The 18,320-nt window shown below is 38.0% G+C and overlaps 1 protein-coding gene across 1 annotated transcript; it reads right to left on the bottom strand.

Annotated features, from left to right (window-relative positions):
• Positions 1–918: 918 nt before the first annotated feature.
• On the bottom strand, positions 919–5,179 carry BTG1 (BTG anti-proliferation factor 1). Its single transcript, XM_070755818.1, has 2 exons — positions 4,751–5,179; positions 919–2,245 (listed from the first exon to the last, which is right to left on the bottom strand). Exons 1-2 carry the CDS (start codon positions 4,896–4,898, stop codon positions 1,881–1,883), a joined length of 513 nt encoding a protein of 170 aa, XP_070611919.1. The 5' UTR covers positions 4,899–5,179; the 3' UTR covers positions 919–1,880.
• Between the last annotated feature and the right edge of the window lie 13,141 nt (positions 5,180–18,320).

Raw genomic sequence — 18,320 nt, forward strand, 5'->3', positions numbered from 1 at the left:
AATAGGTAGGCCTTCCTTAAACATTAATAGGAATGTTAACTTTAGGTATTTTGCAAGTTATAAAGCTATAATTTCATCAAGAGGTTGTCCAGCAATGGGAAAGGCATGCAATGTCAATCTCCCCCATACCCTCTTGCATTTCAGTAGTCAGATCACAATTGTGTTAGTGGGAATTTCTTAAATTGGGAAAACTTTGATTGAAGGCAGCAGTGAAGAAGGGAACCTATTGACAAGCTGCAGTTATAAATTCAAGCTTTCCAGCCATTCCTATCCAGTTTTATTGAACAGAAGTTCAATTAACTTCCATGGGCCTAAATTCAACTCTTTAGATCAGGAAGGAAAAGCATACATACCTTTTGCTGAAAGTCATCTTATGGGCTCTAAGGGAATCTTGTGTTTGAAGAATGGAAAGAAATCAAACTTTTCTGTTGAGCGGCTAACTTGCTCCTAAGGACTGTGCAATATTGGTTTTTAGTAAATACCAACTGAGCAAGGTATCCGTCAAGTCAGAAATAGGGTTTTTTTGTTTTTTATTACTTTTCTTGTGTTTTTAAATGGTAGATTAGGCAAACCACTTTGACTTGCTATCCCTGTTCATCAGGCAACCATATAAATCAATCCTCTTGATTTAGTCGTAATTCTTGTTTGTTGGAAGTCACTTCAGCACGATTTCCACGTATTCAGGAATTAATAGACTTGTGTATTATCTCCACATTGAATAATTTTGAATAGTATTAAAAATGAAAGTGAGACATTCAGTGTGTGTTCTCAAACATTCACACTCCAACAGACTCTTTCATCCATCTGTAATGATCATGTTTTCCCTGCGTCTGCACTTAATGGTTATCTTTTATAATACATTAGCTGGGATTAAAAATAGTTTCAACTAATCCTATGCAAGCACGACAAGAGATTAAATTAAAATGCCAAGATAGGAAATGATTTATTATAGAGAGAAGAAAAGTTTCTCATCCAAAATATAGAAATCTGTACAACTTTGCCACAATCAATATACATGAACTGTACAAATTTACACCAGTTCATAATTTACCCAAAAAAAGATGACTAACAAAGTTCACAAAATAGATGGTGGTTTGTGGAAAAGACTTTTACCAATTAAGTACAAGGAAATTACAAACCAGACCTCCACTTTCTAAAAATAAGAGGTTTACTCAGTCTTAGAAAACTACAAGCTAGCAAATGTACAGATAGTTGGCTGGTAAAATACACCACAGTTCAGACAGTGTCTTTAAATGGTCTCTCTTTAGCCTGTTGGCATAGCACAGCCTACTCACTTACTACCTTGAAGGCCAATATGAAACAGCAACCGAACCATTTTCCCCAGTTCATGGCCACTAAGTGTGACTTATGTACAGCTTATACATATTGTTAAGTGCTAGGTAAAAGTCTGGTTGAATAAAATTTCCAGTATTACCATGTTTATAACAAGTCTTATTACTGAGCTGCCAAAAATGGAAACTTTAAAAAATGTATAGTGCAAATTCTTTCTGCAACATGTAATGCAGAGAACAATTTTATAGCTATAGACTTAGATTGAAAATGTGTGTGTGCAATTTTTTTTTAAAAAAGAAGAAAAATTAAGGAAAATGTCTGGGAGAAAACTGCAGCCTATCTGGGACAACTTCAGGCATTAGGAAATAAAGCAATCATCTATACTCACAGGCTATTAAATCACTGAAAGGTACTGTCGAAACTATGGCACTGCCATTATCAAATCAAGTTTACCATTCTATGTTGTGCCAGGTCTTCACAGCTGTGACATGGTTTAAATTCCATAATCCATCCCCAGAGGAGCCCACCCAAAGTAAAAACCAAATTTATCCATCCATTCTATGATGATCCATCCACAGGCTATAATCTTAACCTGATACAGTCATCATATTGTAGGTCTTTGAGGGGCTGGTTCTGCCCAAGAGGAGTTCTTCCTTACAGCTTATTCGACTGTCTACCATTTGCATGCTGGTGCTACTTTGGCTTGCTCCTGCTGGTGTGATTTCATACAGCACACAGATCGAGCCATCTTCTCCGATACGATAGGATACTTCATACGGGTCAACCCAGAGAGTAAGTTCACTTGGCAGAAGCCGGAACAGTTCCTGGCTGCTAAGTCCAATCCGCTGTGCTGCTTTCCCAATCAGGGGATCCATCTTATGGTTGATGCGGATGCAGCGATAGCCTGATCCTTTGCATGGCTTTTCAGGGAACCAGTGGTGTTTATAATGTTCTACAGAATAGAAAAGAGTAATAAACATCACACTTGGCTCTTCATACAAGTTCAGAAACAGGAATCATTCTTTTCTGGTGCTTCAATAATAGATGAGGTGTGTTTAGGTTTAGGGTTGACAACTTTTCTTAGCAGTAATTTATCTGACCACTGCTCTTATAACCCTTGCAGCTGCCTAGGTTTATAAGAATTGTTATCCAGTGCATAAGACAATAGAACTGAGTGTGTGTGTGTAGGGGTGGGGGGGGTATATTATCTTATTAGCTGATAGCCAGAAAAATAATGCCAACATTAGCAAAAATATACTGTGAGTTATTGAATCATTTTTCTATATAAAGCTTCTGTCAATTAATTTCAAGAATAAATTCATGTTTGCATATACAAAGGCCTATCAGTCTTATGCTCCAAAATCTCTTTAAGAGCTTCTTATCAAAATCCGACATCTATTTCCACATGTGTTTAGGACCGCTGATCTTAATGGCACCGTCTCACATTACAATATACACAAACTATTACGAAAGTGCATGTACGAAATTTTATGATCAGCACCAATCAACTTGAAGTGCTAAATAAAGTGCTATTTAAAATAGCATATGAATGATATACTATGTAAAACAATTTACATGTTTTTCCCCTTGCAAGATAGTTTTGAATAGCTTTAGAAGTGGTTTACTTTTTTTGGGGGGGGCACCTGGGATCAGGTGGGTTAAGATATTAAAAACAAACTTCATGGTGTTCATGCTTTGTTCAGACTGCACGTACACACGATTCCCATGCGTTTACTTGTACGTGGATTGGCAAACCCTAGTCTCCTACTGTAGACCATTTATAGAGGACTATTCATGTAGTAGTCTAAAATGTAACTTAAATCTTCCAGTGCTAACAAAAAACATTCCCAAATTAGTATTTCCAAACCAATCTTTGAAATAATTACACTCAGTAATATTTTCAGAACATAAAGAACACGTTTTGATATGCCTTTTATCTGTTGCTAACATTTAAAATCTTAATGTTTTTGCTTAATACTTTATTTACCAGACTCTTTACAGGTGACAAAAACCTTTTAAAATTCAGAACAAAAAAAAATCAATAATACAGTATTTCAATAGTACTTAAATTATATTAGTAATATTATTAGATTACAGAAAGGCATTCCACACATACTGAATTACTACAAGTTCTTAAGTCATGTTAGAAAGAAAACAAGTTGCCTGGCTTGTGATAAAGCTTCCTGAGGAAGGGAGTATTGTACTAATCTAGCCCCCACAAGGAACAGGGGAGATTCAGATACTGCTGTAACTCAAACAAGAAACTAATGTAATCTTTATTTTCAATTAACTGATTCCATGCGTATTAAATAATTCCCTCTGCCTACCCACAAGGTATGGAAAAATATTTGCTACTGTGCCACACAGATAGGTGCGTTGTTTTTTATTATTATGAATATTATTGTTGTTGTTGTTGTTGTTGTTATTTAGATTTGTATGCCACCCCGTCTCCGGAGACTTGGAGCAATATATTCTTCTCTAAGCTAATGGAGGAAGAGAAAAGGAAAACAGATGTGGAAAGACATGCATCCTTCCCCACCCCCAGTCTTTAGGATAGAATCTCAAGAACATCTGCACTCTTCTACTCTCAAGCAGTTGAAAATGGTAAACAGAGCTCTTGCAGAGAATGCACCAGAGATATACGGCTTAACAGTTACTTGTATCTGAGCAGAATGAGAAAAGGCCACGTATCTTAAAATGAGTTTAAAATGCCCCCCAAATTTACTTCGCTCCCTACAAAACCCAATTCAAACATTGGGAGAGCTCTCGGACTTTATATTCAGAACTTTAAAAACTATTATTTGACTTGTCGATCTGTATACTAGCCCTAGGCAATGTGATCTTTGTGTACAACCACCACGAAAGGAAAAGAGGAACTGAAGGCGACTAAAGGGGCTTTCCAGACACGCAGGGGTATATACAGAGTGAAAAAGTCCCCCGTTGGCTACCCGAAGCACTGATCAAAATCAAAACCGAAGGGAAGTACGGCAGTCACCCACAGCAATATCTTTAGATCACAGTGGGACAAAGTGGTAAAACAGCCGCTTCCTGGGCTTGTGTAACCAAACACAAAGCTCTCTCGTTCGTTTCCTGAAGCTGTTTTTTGTAAGGCTGTTGTACCCACGAACCGTCCAACCATGCAACCAGCTTAACACACCATTACCTTCCCTTCCACCACCCCCTCCCAACACTGCAGCCCTTCTCCACCAATTGCCCAGTGCCGATGCTTGGCTACCATGGGACCTTTAGTTCCAACAGCTATGAGGTCGGGGGAAGGCTGAAAGATTACCTTGACAAACAAGATCGGAGGGATCGCGCGGAGGGGGGGCACTCTACAACAGCAGCAGCTATGCGGTTGTTGCTTTCCACCCCCACCCCCAATACTAGCCGGAAGGAGATGGAAAATCTGAAGACCCCCCTCCCTCCCCCCCTCCCCGGCTGCTCCCCCCCCCCTCACCTGCCAGCAGCTCCTGCAGGTTCTGACTGAACGTTTGAAGCTGCCGCTCGTTCATCAGCCCGTTGGTGCGCAGGAACTTGGAGATGAAGTTCACGGCCGCGGCGATCTCACGTATCATGTTGGCCCGGGTATAAAGGGCGGGATGCATGGAGGCGGAAGGGGCGAGAAGGCAGCCAGCTCCGGGGGTTTGACCAAGAGTATTCGGGGGGGGCGCTCAGGGCCGCCGAAGAGGAATCGAGCGAGCGGCGGGGGCGAGAGACAGAGAGAGGAAAACAAGTCGGGGGCGAGTGGGAGAAGAAGGCGAGCTCCTACTGTTGAGCCGCCACCCTCTGACGTAGGCAGGCGGCAGTGCCGGGAACTACCAGATCCAACCTTCGATCATCTCCTACCCAGACACGAAGGGAAGGCTGCTCCGTGCAGCGCCTTTTATAACCGCGGCCGGGCTGGCAATTGGCCCTTGAAAAGGGGCCGAGATCCCGTCCTGACCAATCGGGCGATCGCACCATTGTGACGTCTTGTTTTAGAACGGAGGGGCACGGGGAGAAGTGATGTCATCCGATTGTAAACAAATAGAACCGAGAAGAGGGAGAGGAAGCGAGGGAGCGGGCCTGGGTTCGCGCATTGAGCGGGGCTGGAAAATAGCAGCGGCGGATCGCTTGAGAATGGAACGTCTCGTACTGTATAAAGACGTTCAGGGCTGCAGTAGCAGCTCGCGCTTGCTGGCCGGCGCTCGCGCGCGTCCAAGTGATTTATGTCTTGTTTAATGCGACGCATAACAAGGTTGGGAAAGACGGGAGGATCGCGTTTATCTTACTCAAAGGGTAAAATATACTGTATATAAATAAATGCAAACGGCTTTTGTTGATCCTGCTGTCGGCTGATCTTTGCCCCCTTTCATTCAGATCTCGCTGCAGAAGTTTAGGGCCTCGTCTCTAGGTTAAAAATCCCTCTGCGTCTCTGCAAAAACAAATCCAGTGCGCTCCCGCTGTCACAACCGAGCACGGTTCTAATTACGTGGATCAGTTAGGTGTGATTTCTAAGGGGAGTCCAAATCGGATTGCACAATCGGTGCGCATTTGTGTTACACGGGTGCTAGCTAGAAATTGCTTATATCAGGAAATTCCCTCTTTAACTATCACCTAAAACTAATCCATCGCTGCAATGCCACAAAAGTTACAAAATGGAAGATAGCTATTTATATCCCTCCTTTATTGTTTTTATAAGTAACTCAAGGTGGCCAGCATACCACTCCTTCCTCGTTTCTGCACAAGAAGATCCTCTGAGGTGGGTTGTTGGGTTGGCACTTTCATGCCTAAAGTGGAAATAAAATTCAGTCTCCTGGATTCCAGAGAGAGAGATACATAGATTGAAATGCAGTATTTTTTTTCATTTAATATACACCTCCTTTGCTGATTTAAAAAAAAAACTTTTACACCTTTTACAAAACCTCAAAAGATCAATGAATAGCCATAGGAACAACTTTCTTATGTTCTATTCTCATTGAATATTGTATATTTTTTATGAATTGTTCATTATTTAGCAGCAATAACATAATCAGAAAGAGGAGGAAGTGTGTCTCCAAAAGTAAACAATTCATTCAAGCCATTTTGTGTGTGGTATAATTTTGTACAATTTTTTTTCCATGAGACCTATCCTACTGTCCTTGAAACCTAGGAGGGAGGTTTCATTAGCTGAATATTAAAAGGAGTGTGTCGCATTCAGATTGCTGTTTTTGAAACAATATCAATATACTTTGAAACAAGAGACTTCTAAAGTATGTTAGAATTTTATAAATACATGTTTTTAAAAATATATTTATTGGCACTGATGGATGTTACTTTTGTTGTATGGTTGACTCATTTTAGATTCCTTTGCCATTTCCACTGTGTTTTTAGACTGTATATTAGACTGAGTCTTCGGAGAGGGGCGGCATACAAATCCAAGTAATAAATATTCTTGGTTTGATTATTGGAATGTGCATTTCTGCAAGCAGATTCAAAGACTATAGGTTTTGGGATCCATGTATCCTGATTTGCAAAAAAAATAAAAAATAGCTGCACACATTGTATATTATAATTTAATAGCTGCACACATTGTATATTAGAATTTAATTCTTTTATATTACTTTATTCTTGTATTCAGTTTCCCTATTTTTGTTTATTTATTTATTAGATTTGTATGCCGCCCCTCTCCGAAGACTTGTTTTGTTTTGTTTGTAAGCTGCCCAAAATCATGCATAAAGGATTATATAAATTTGAATAATAAATAAACATCTAGCATTTTGTGATTTTCCTCTATAGATTCTGTTTAATTTTATTTTCTTAAGCACAAAGTTGATTTTCCCATTAAGAAAATGAGGTAGCCGCCTCAGCAAATTTTGGATATTATGAAAAAGTTCAAAGCAATAAATTATTAGTTTAGTTATTGTAATTGACAGGGAAGAGGATAGTTGCTTTTACAGTGTCTGTGCCATTTAGCTTGAGTACTTTTAGTGGTATTGCATCAATTTACACTCTCAGTTAAACAACAAAGTGTTCTAGGTTGGCATGATCCATATATATTGACTTCACAGAAGTCAATATATATGTAAGATTGTAGACCAGATGTCTTTGCTTTTTAATATAAACAATGAGATGGAGTGTACATAAATTTAATAAATAAATATGAATCACATATTTTTATTCAATTAGAGGCAAGTAAGTCCTATACTAAAAAAATCTTCCAATCTAATAAAGCAAATATGTCACCTCTCCCTATCAAGCATACCCTATCTATTTGGAAATAATTCCTTTCTCTCAGTCTTTCTATATTCTGACTAGGAATTGTATGAGAAGCCATTCATTTTTAACTTGTGCTTTCCAATTCTTTTCTCTTTAAGAACTGTAAGCTTTCCCATATTCTTCAAACAATGACCAATGTGCACCATTGCCTCTTAAAGATTTGCATTTAAATTAATAATCCATATAAACACACCAAAAGAGTGAATAGGCTTAACAAAAATAAGAGACATATCCTTAGTTTAATTGAAAATGTAGAATATTATTTATGATGTAAAATAAACAGAAGTGAGATGACTGGACTTTTTGCTATAATTTCTGTAGTATTGTTGAAATTGGCTGAGTCTGTGTTCCTTAGCTTGAACATTTGTCAAAGTTGCCCTGCATTTTAGGTTGTTGGTTTCTCTTTATGTATGCCTTCAAGTCAATTTTAAACTTTTGAGCAATGTTTTTTGAAGGTGGTTTGCATTTGCCTCCTTTTCTGGGCTGAGGGAATTCCTACGATTACCTTGAGATAAGATGGACAGCCTATAAATTGTATACATTTTATAGATAAATAAATTTTATAAATAAATATGGTCATCCAGCTGGCTTTGTGCCTAAGGGCAGAACTAGAATTCATTGTCTCCTGGTTTTTAGCTTGATGCCTTAACCATTAAGCCAAACTTGTTCCCAACAATGCCCTCATATATCAAAATGTACAATAAATGGATTGTTTTGGGATAGGCAATACTACCATTGCTAAAATCTCATCACCCCTTTCCCACCCTATAACATGCAACCCTAATGTACTCTTCCTTGAATGTTTCTGAGACAGGCCTTTTCTAAATTAGCCGAAAGAAACTATATTAACTATGTTATTAGCTTCTTTTACTAGCATAGATAATGAAAGCTACTTGTGAGACAGATGCGTATGTTTGTCAAAAGAATTTAACTGGTCCGCTTGATTTTGTGAGGTAAAGCAGGGGTCTCCAACCTTGGGAACCTTAAGCCTGGGAGACTTCTGGAGAATTCTGGGAGTTGAAGTTCCCAAGGTTGGAGACCTCTGAGGTAAAGGATGAGGACTTTGTTCTAGCAGCAACAACTCTATAGCTCTCCATCATTGGTCTTTCTTTAAACATGGCGCAAAAGCAGAATTCTTCTCTTTATGTCACCCAAAATATACTTGTATGCTTTATATATATATATTTAAAAATCACTTTAAATGAATTGCCTGGAAAATAGCCATAGTTGAGAAGATGTCTGTTTAGAATACACTCTTAGAATTTAAAGCCTTGTTTCTTGGCTAATTATAAAACACTTCTCTGCATAAGGCTTTAACTCTAACCATGAACTTTAACTCTGAAAGTTATGCACAATGACCTTCTTTCAGACTCTGATGCAAATTGAAACATAGAGTAGTTTGCAGTAAAAGGGAGGTTCTTCATCTGCTTCAGGAAAAGAACAAGGTTAAAAATAAATACATTTTTGTTTACGTCGTAATATGATCGTCCTGTTTCATTACCTTACATGAAATCTGTCACTGGTGCCAACTTCATCCTGCCTTTTGAAAGTCCTTCTCCTCAATTAAAAAAAAAATCAATTATTTAGCTAAACTCCAGAAAAACCTCAAGCACAAACACAACCAAGTAGCTTGGTTTAACACAAACCAAGTAGCTTCCCATTGGCTTTGTGTGGCTTTCAGACAAGACCAAAATAATTTCACATTTGATGCACTCCTATTTTGCTAGTTCTGAAAATGGCCTTTGAGAACACAAAGGCTCTCTTATCCGTTCAATAGTTAATAGAGGTGCAAATGTTGAAACTGAAGTGAAAGCCATTGATGTCAAAAACAGTATGTTTTCTGCAATGTAATGGGGTATATATTTCCTAGGGAATAAAAGAAATATAAGGCCATAGCTCTTAAGCCATATTTTTTTTACCATCAGTATCAGCAAAAGCTTAATGAATGTATATTTTAATTCCTGTTTCTAAATAAGCAAATCCTATTTTGCGTATACTGGATCTTGACAAGGATGCATTGTCTGGAATGGGAGGATCTCTGAGGCCTCTTTCATTGGCAACATACTTCTTTCTCGTCTGTCAGCTGTCCACCCAGACAGATTCCCTGAATGCATTATTATGAAGAGGTCCTCAGTGGCAGCTGCCTATGTAGATGGGTACTTCAACCACTTCATGAAGCATCTTTCTTAACACTCATCAGAATGATACTTACAAGAAGCTAGCTGACAAGTAGCATCACAACTGCTACTGCAAAAGAATCCTATGGCCAAACTGGTCCAGAGTCATGCATTTATTTTATGCACTGAAGTGACAATCCAAGATTGATGGATCTGGAACACAGCAGGTGATTTCTTCGCCTCAATATACTGGCTACCCAGGTCTGTCACATAAAACAGCATTCTTCATTGCCCTTAATGGTTTGCTGATGTTAACCTTTTTGCTGTCAGTGTTTGCAATCAACCAGTGTACACAAGCAAGTTACTTAACTGACAACTTTTTATCTGATTTTTTTTCCTTTTTTTTTTTTTGAACATTTTTTGCTAGGTCAGCTTTTTCCCAAAGAGATCACTTGTTCTGTTTTGGGCTTCTTCTCTATGTTATGAAGGTTAGAGTAAAGAATTAAATTTCTTAGTCTCTCTGCCAAATTTCTATGGGATATTATATAACACAAAATTAAAGAAAGTGCCAGCATTAAAAACAGACTTTTCCTCACACACTAAAACCAAAGTTAAATGCTAGCATGCTACTGAAGTTCCAACATGAATTGAAGGTCTGGTTTTCTTACCATAAGCAAAATCAGTGTCTTGTACCTTCAGCCAAGAAATTACAGCCGGTTTCAGAGTATGTATATTCTGAAAGATTCAAACCAGCGTTTGTATTTTCAATAACACTTAAAAATAAATTGAGCTATAAGAATCTCTGGAAGGAAATCATTCCAGAGGGCAGGAATTGCAAAAGAATAGGCATACTTCCTGGTCCCACAAGATGACATTCTTGAATTGACAGGGCCTAGTATACAGCCTGGGCCAATCTGAATGAGCCAAGATGATTGGGCATATATACATTTAGTACCCTGGTAGTCAGTTTTAAAAATGATACCCAGCATCTTAAATTGCACCTGGAAGTCTGATGCTAAACAATATCCTTGTGGATCAGTAGGATCACAAGCACATAATGTGGTGCCTCCATCACTGTCTGTGCCAGTGCAATTGGGCCAGTTATAGTTTCTAGATGACCTGTAAAAGCAGCCTCATAGATAGTTACAGTACTAATATAGATAATTACACTACTGAAATCTAATCATGAGTAACTGGAGGCTGTTGGGGCCTGGATGGGTGTCAACAAACTCAAACTCAAACCAGACAAGACGGAGTGGCTGCGGGTCTTGCCTCCCAAGGACAATTCCATCTGTCCGTCTATTACCCTGGGGGGGAACTACTGACCCCCTCAGAAAGGGTTCGCAACTTGGGCATCCTCCTCGATCCACAGCTGACATTTTAACATCTTTCAGCTGTGGCGAGGAGGGCATTGCCCAGGTTCGCCTGATGCACCAGTTGCGGCCCTATTTGGACAGGGAGTCATTGCTCACAGTCGCTCATGCCCTCATCACCTCGAGGTTCGATTACTGCAATGCTCTCTACATGGGGCTACCTTTGAAAAGTGTTCGGAAACTTCAGATCGTGCAGAACGCAGCCGCAAAAGCCATCGTGGGGCTTCCAAGATTTGCCCACGTTTCTTCAACACTCTGTGGCTTGCATTGGCTGCCGATGAGTTTCTGGTCACAATTCAAAGTGTTGGTCATGACCTTTAAAGCCCTACATGGCATTGGACCAGAGTACCTCCGGAACCACCTGCTACCGCACGAATCCCAGTGACCGATAAGGTCCCACAGAGTTGGCCTTCTCCGGGTTCCGTCGACTAAACAATGTCGTTTGGTGGGCCCCATGGGGAAGAGCCTTCTCTGTGGCGGCCCCAGCCCTCTGGAACTAACTCCCCCCGGAGATTAGAACTGCCCCCACCCTCCCTGTCTTTCGTAAACTACTCAAGACTCACTAATACCGCCAGGCATGGGGGAGTTGAGACACCTTTCCCCCAGGCTTTTTTATACTTTGTTTTATGTTTGGTATGAATGTGCTGTTTGGGTTTTTTTAAATAATGATAGGGTTTTATATGTTTTTTAATATTAGATTTGTTCCACTACTATATTGTTTTTATTACTGTTGTGAGCCGCCCTGAGTCTTCGGAGAGGGGTGGCATAGAAATCTAATTATTATTAATAATAATAATAATAATAATAATAATAATAATAATAACAACAATAATAATAATAATAATAATAATAACTGTTGAAAGAGCCTCCCAGTTCAGGACCTTCTTATATCTCTCCAGGTCTCTTTTCTAGATACTATCAGGACCCCAATCTTGATGGCAAAACCAGCTTTTTAATGCCTTGCGAAAAGCTGGGAAAAGTCTGATCTTCAGGGATTCATATCCCAAAGAACAAGTATTGACTGAAAAGGCCCTATTCTTAGGTCTCACGGACCTATTATCTTAGGGTTGGGACTCAAAGCACACATTTCCTGTTGGATTTAATAACATAGGCTTGGGATAGATAGTCAAATAAGGAACCCTTGGTCTTTCAGTGAGGAAGGCAGGAAGGAAGGGAATGGCAAGAGAAGGGAGTTTGGTTGGGATCATTCCCACATAATATTTGAAACTACTACTAAGACAATATCATATTTATGTCATACCATATCATGCTTGTCCTTAGACAGTCAAGTCAATTAAATTCTGGTTCATATGCAGCATAGTACAAACCAAAAATGTCTAGAATCTAGAAGATGATGATGATGATGATTCAATATTTAAAAGCAAAAACTGATCTTTTAAAAAACAAAAAAGAAATAGCAAAAGCAAACAGAAAATAAAGAGGTCTGTAAGGTGCATGCATAAGCGCACTATTGTGCCTACCACCCCTGTCTTCTGTCCTATTATCCTTTTTATCACTTCCTTATACTCTGTTATGTTAATGCAAACTATAACTCTATACGTGTTTGACAAATATAATAAATAAAAAAACAAACAAATAAATAAATAAATATTAACAATCTATAATTTCAAACATTGTACTGATCTAAACCATTATTAAAATCAAATCATTATTATGTCATTAATAAAGATAGTCAAAATAACAAGAATCGTAAGTCACCATAAACAATTATAAGACTTTCTATCTTATAGAAAAAGTTCTATCCATAGTTAACAAATCAGCCAAGATTTGGCTATATCAGCCTAATATAGTAAAAGCATTATGTTAAGAGAAATACAAATGATTTAGTATGAGTCCACATGCAGATTAATAATCCATGAATGCAAGTTGAATTCTGTATTTTTAGATGAGAAAATATTTTTTACATTGATGCATGTTCCCATAGTCTAGCTTGCCCTTCTTCAAAGAGAAAATTAGGTACATTGCTATCAAGAAGCATAAACTATCCTTGCATTTATTGCGTAGAAAGTATACTTCGCAGGAAAGTGAAACTTATTGATATTTAAAAGAAAAATAGCTGTCAGCAAAAGAATCCTTCTTTAAGATTAATATTCTACAAAAATCATCTTTTAAAACTGTTGAACTGTATAACATTGCCACCAATTATGCAAGAAAGATCTGGTTGGGATGTACTTCCAACTGTTTTTAGAAATCTATTTTGGTAATTGGCACTAGAGTAATATACCAACAATGAAACATTTATACCAATTTTCTTTAAGTATTATATTGATAGTAAATTTAATATTTGTGTTCTATCGATATTCCCATTGTCGCATATCAGTTGTGCTCTCCTGATTCTGTATACATTTAATCATGCACACTTGCTCGGTTTCTGATTTGTATTTCAATACCTTCTTGTAAACAAATCCCAAAAGATGTTCTGAGTTTTGCCTTATTAGTTTTTCACTTCAGTCAAATCTCTAAGTAGTCCTTGTTATTGTTCTTGTAATTCATACTGGTGCTACTTATTTCAAGACATTGGAAACAATGAGGTGGGTTTAACCATTCCAAAGAAATAATTTTGGCATTTTTCATCTTTGTTTCATTAAAAAATTAGTTTTTCAGCCCACACAGGTTATTATCTCTTCCATGTTCATTTTTTCATTAAAATATATTTTTCACAAAAATAAATACATAATATTGAAGCAAGAAACAATAAACACCCCCCCAATTCTTTTTCTGGGTTTTATCGCATTCTTTTTGCATGGTTGTGCAGTGGTTAGAATGCAGTACTGCAGGCTACTTCTGCTGATTGCCTGCTGCCTGCAATTTTGACAGTTCAAATCTCACCAGGCTCAAGGTTGACTCAGCCTTCCAACCTCCCAAGGTTGGTAAAATAAGGAGCCAGATGGTTGGGGGCAATATGCTGCCTCTGTAAACCACTTAGAGAGGGCTGTAAAGCACTGTAAGATGGTATATAAGTCTTTTGCTATATTGTAGTTTTCACTGAATAATCTCTGGCTGAAGGCTGGCAGTTTTTCAATTGCTAGACATTCCTTGCTCTCCCCTGCCACCAGCCTTTAATACTATTTTATTTTCTGAAATCAGAATCTTTATCTGGGGAAATTGTCTTGGTTTCAACAGTTCTGGTACCTACAAATGTATGGCAACAACATTTATACAGATGGGGGACTGATTCATTTAAGGGTTTAAATGAATAACAAGTCAGTTGGAGGGAATATTGTACGTTTCTTATTGCTACAGGTTGGCTGCTTAAAGACAAATGTGTTTCAGCTTCTATGTTTTTCTATAGACCTGAGGACTAAAACCAGTAATGACTTGATAATGCCCAGGAAGTTAGCAGGATGTCACTGGGACTAAGAAAAATCTGCAGATAATGTTTCATCACCCCACTTTAAATTAAAGTAATATCAAATCCTATCTTCCTTCCATCAAAGATGTCTGTGATGAACATAGAAGGTCTGTCCCATTTTGTTCTTAGAGGGATATTATGAATTAGATGATGCTGAAAGGTGACCTAAGATGACAGAACAGAATAACAGAGTTGAAATGGACCTTTGAAGTCTTCTAGTCCAATCCCTTGATTAGACAGGAAACTCTACATCCTTTCAGACAAATGGTTATGCAATATCTTCTTTAAAACTTCCATTATTGGAGCATTCACAACCTCTGGGGACAAGTTGTTCCACTGATTAATTATTCTAACAGTCAGGAAATTTTCCCTAGTTCTAGGTTGCTTTCTCTTTCATTAGTTTCCACCCATTGCTTCTTGTTCTACCCTCGGGTGCTTTGGAGAATAGCTTGGCTCCCTTTTCTTTGTGGCAGCCCCTGAGAAATTGGAACACTGCTATCATGTCTTCCCTAGTCCATAGAAATACCCAGTTCCTGCAATTGTTCATAGAAGACTTTATATGTTCTTCATATGTTTTAGCCTCCAGTTCCCTTATCATATTTGTTGCTTTTCTCTGCACTCTTTCTAGAGTCTCCACATCTTTTTTATATCATTATTATTATTATTATTATTATTATTATTATTATTAATAATAATAATAATAATAATTTTCAAATTTATAGGCTGTCTTTCTCCTAGCGGACTCAGGTCAGCTTATGGTGACCAAAACTGGATGCAATATTCAAAGTGTGGCTTTACCAAGGCATTATAAAGTGGTATTAACATTTCATGTAATCTTGATGTTATCCCTCTGTTTATGCAACCTAGAACTGTGTTGGCTTTTTGGCAGCTGCTGCAAACTGCTGACTCATATTTAAATGGTTGTCCACTGGGACTCCAAGATCCCTCTCACAGTTACTACTATTGAGCAAGGTACCACATATAGTGTTAAATCCCCACAGGAATCAGCAAGCCATTGCGGATTTAACCATTTATTAAGCAAGCAACAACAAGTAACCAGTAGAAGAGTCAGAAAAAAGATTGCCTCAGCTGCGCTCTGACAGCTCTTTTATATTGAGCTGTCAGGCATGGCAACCAATAGCAGATGCTAGAGCTCTGCTCTAGTGTATCAGCCAATCATAGTGATTCCAGCTGTTGTCAAGGACACCGGGATGCAACATATACTGTACCTGTGCATTTTGTTTTTCTTGCCTAAATGTAGAACTTTACTTTTTTCACCATTGAAATTTCAGCAAAACTTCATTTTGTTAAATAGAGCTCAATGTTCAAGTCTGTCAAGATCCTTCTGTATCTTGAGCCTATCTTGTGGAGCGATAGCTATTCCTGCCAGTTTGGTGTCATCTGCAAATTTGATGAAGTCCCCATCTATCCCCTTGTCCAAATCATTGATGACGATTTTAAGAGTATTTGGCCTTGGAGTACCCCATTGCGCTGAAAGTGGAATAATGACACGGAGACAAGAGCTGGAATTTAAATTGGGTCACTATTTAAATTAACATAACTTTAAATAATGTAAATGTAAACATTATAAACAAGTGCAACCAAAGGACCTGCAGAGGCCAAACAAACTAATGGGGCGGAAATTACATATCAAACATTCCTTGGCAACTATGGCCACCTTCACCTGGATCCGAGCCATGCCCTTAAAGCATCTTGGAGGAGCTCACCCTCCAATCCACTTCGGGAAATTGAATTAGGTGAGTCCCATGGGCATCCCCCCTCCAATCCCCGAGGTTGCACAAACCGATAGTTCCTGGGGAGAGGCGGCCCATCATCTTTGAAAAAATGCCCAAAAGGAGAATGCGCAGTTGCTCCTACTGCCCATTTCTGCCCCTAACCTGCCAAAACCCCAGTGACCAGAGGGAAAGCCAAATTGACCGAATATGTATCTACATCGCGCCACCCCCCCTAACCAGTCCATCCCTAATGTCAATATAGCATAGGCAAAAAAACGGTTGCACCCATAGGACACCACAAAAAAATTCCTATTCGGCCCTGAGGCGACCTCGTTCAGACACACTGTATGATAGAGGAGGGTGGGCAGGTGTTTGCTTCAGGCTACCTGAGGGCAAAAGGAGGAGGTCCCAGCATGCCGCCCTTAAATAGGGCACACCTGGGACCACCCCACCGCCCAGGAAGCAGTGCGCCGGCAATGACGGAGCTAGGGGCAACACGCAAGTGCAGAAGCCGCATCTCCCAGCTCCAGCTCTTATTGCTACTTTTAAAAAATTATTAATCTGCATTTCTCAAATATAGCTCCTTTATATTACAACTGCTTTGCATTTATAATGATCAAATTTTACTTAAAGACAAATTTTACTTAATCCTGCAGCACAAGAACTCTATAAATTGAATTCCTAATTTTAAAAGTTACCTAAAATATAACTTGAAATAACTTTTCATCTGACATTCATCTTTTCCTGCTTTTCTCCTAGTAGTCTAACCTGTTGAAAAGAAATTCAACAAAACAACCCAAATAACAGGAATTTCTGAGTGTGCTTTCCTTCCGCAGGCCTCAATCTGTATTTTTTGTTTCCAGTTTATTGATGTGATCCATGCTGATCCATATGACACGTTTGAGGCTGCAGGTTTGCCCACTTTGGAGTTCTGCTTTTGCAAAATGATTTGAGATTTTAAAAATCTGCCTAATAAGTCTATTATAGATAAATGGACAGAAAGTTTATATTGTAACATGTAATTTGACTTCTTCATTTTCTTGTCAGTCACCAAAAACTTCATTTTTTAGAACTGAGCCAAGCATCTTCTCTTTTTAAAATCTATGTTGATGGAAGCACTTTAAAAGCATCACTGTATCTTACCTATAAAAGTACAAAAAGGCATGGATGTTTTTTAATATGCTTTTTTGCATTTATGTTGAATACATAATATAGGCGATTAATTTTCTTTTTAAAAAATCTTGCTGTCATCTGTCTCTGAAATTTCTCTCATCTAGCACTAAAAACTTTGAGGAACCCACAAGCCCCATGCAAATTGGGGGTAGAGCAATAATGAAATATATTTTAGTATGTAGGTTTCTCAGCAGAAATATAAAATAAAGAAGCTGATTTTAAGAAATAAATGCAGAACTAATTTTTAATTGCCAGTTATAAAGCCACTGTTTTTTGTTCATTTTGGCTGTAGTGTAGCTCAGCTGTTATCAGTGTGTTCACTGGTATTAGAAAATTAATGTACTTGGAAAAGAGACTGAAATACTTAATTAGTACTGCACCACTGGTGACCATTTTCTCCAACATATAGCCCCATAAAGTGATGATAAAATCAAATGTTTATTGCTAATATGCATAGGGAGAAGAGAAGCTTCAAGGATTAGCTAATAACTACCAGAATGAAAGATTTCTAAAATTAAAATAAGCAATTTAGATTCAACAAAAAGGTTAGGAATGAAAGGGGGTGTCTATAAAGAGATATTACAGAGGATTTCTCGTATTAGAATAGAATAAAATAATTAGAATAAAGTTTTCCTTATGGCAGGATTAGGATATATTTTGTATCATCTAATTCCCATTTACCTAACTATAAGTCTCACTATAATTTAGGGCAGCTTACACTTCATAAACAGATTCTGTATGCTTGAATCAAGTTTGTTGCTAATCAAGTGTGCACATTATGATAGAAGAAAGAAATGAGCAAAAAGAAATTGCTTGATAATAAGTTGAAAATAGGGAATATCTCCAACTACAATATCTCAGCATATATCTCTGTTTATGAAAAAAAAATTGTCTGATACAAATACAAGAACAATATGTTTGAAAAAAGAGTAAAAACCCGTACATATATTGTATATTCTGATTTTTATTTTATTTTTTTACAAAGAAGTACTGTTTTCCCATTATTTGATTTAACCTT

This window comes from Erythrolamprus reginae, chromosome 6 (genome assembly GCF_031021105.1).
Source record: "Erythrolamprus reginae isolate rEryReg1 chromosome 6, rEryReg1.hap1, whole genome shotgun sequence".
Lineage (NCBI taxonomy): Eukaryota > Metazoa > Chordata > Lepidosauria > Squamata > Dipsadidae > Erythrolamprus > Erythrolamprus reginae.